General features: G+C 52.6%; 1 protein-coding gene across 1 annotated transcript; it reads left to right on the top strand.

Moving 5' to 3' along the window:
* Positions 1-203: 203 nt before the first annotated feature.
* Positions 204-786, top strand: Pmar_PMAR025148 (hypothetical protein; the record flags this gene model as incomplete). Its single annotated transcript, XM_002788310.1, has 1 exon — positions 204-786. A coding segment is annotated over one exon (583 nt), but the record flags the coding sequence as incomplete, so codon positions are not given.
* Between the last annotated feature and the right edge of the window lie 47 nt (positions 787-833).

The following is an 833-nucleotide window of genomic DNA, read 5'->3' as shown; positions in this document are numbered from 1 at the left end:
TTGTAAATCCCGCTGCATCCACGGACCTGAGGGGGACCTGCGGGTCCGTGAGTTTATGGGCGCGCGCTACTTACAAATCCGAGGTGCATGCAAACTGCAGGTAAAGTGCAAGATTTGATTCGCCTTCATGCAACCGTTTCATTTTTGCCGTTGCAGAGTTGAGTTGGCCTCGACCATCACCTACCACTTCTAATTTGATCATCATGAGCATTTCCGCTGCTGCTGGTGCTGAGGCTACTGCTACTCAGCCTGCTCCCACTACTACTATTCATGGTGGCACCACGGGTCAGGTTCCTCCCACTTCCTACTATGTTCAGCCTGGTACTACCTCTCAAGTCCAAGCGCCTCAAGGTCCCATGATTGACGAGAAGATTGTCCAGAAGCAGAAGGAGAAGGCCTTGAGGGAGTTGGAGTCCCGAGTGAAGCTGGCCTTGCAGCAGCACGAGCAGATGTATCAGCTACAGAGGTCTCACATCATGGCTGATCATGACAGGCAGATGGAGTACACCAAGGCTACCATTGAGAAGGAGCGTCAAGCTGCTATGTTCGACTTGGAAGGTCAGTATCAGACCAACACTCGAGGGCTCGAGCAATCGGCCATTCAGCAGCGGATGCAGATTGAGACTACTGCCATGCAACTTGACATCCAAGCTCATCAGCAGAAGATGATCATGGAGCACCAGGAGCGCGAGAAGAAGTGGACCGGTCAGCCTGCTGTGGCTCAGACTATTGCGGCTCCTCAGCCTTATGTTGCTCCTACCACTTATAGTGCTTACGGTCAACCTGGTGGGACTATGACTTACTCGACTGCTGTTCATCAACAGCAGCCACAG

The sequence above is a fragment of the Perkinsus marinus genome, assembly GCF_000006405.1.
Source record: "Perkinsus marinus ATCC 50983 genomic scaffold scf_1104296928528, whole genome shotgun sequence".
In the NCBI taxonomy this organism is placed as follows: Eukaryota; Perkinsozoa; order Perkinsida; family Perkinsidae; genus Perkinsus; species Perkinsus marinus.
This window is presented reverse-complemented; position numbering and strand designations above follow the sequence as displayed.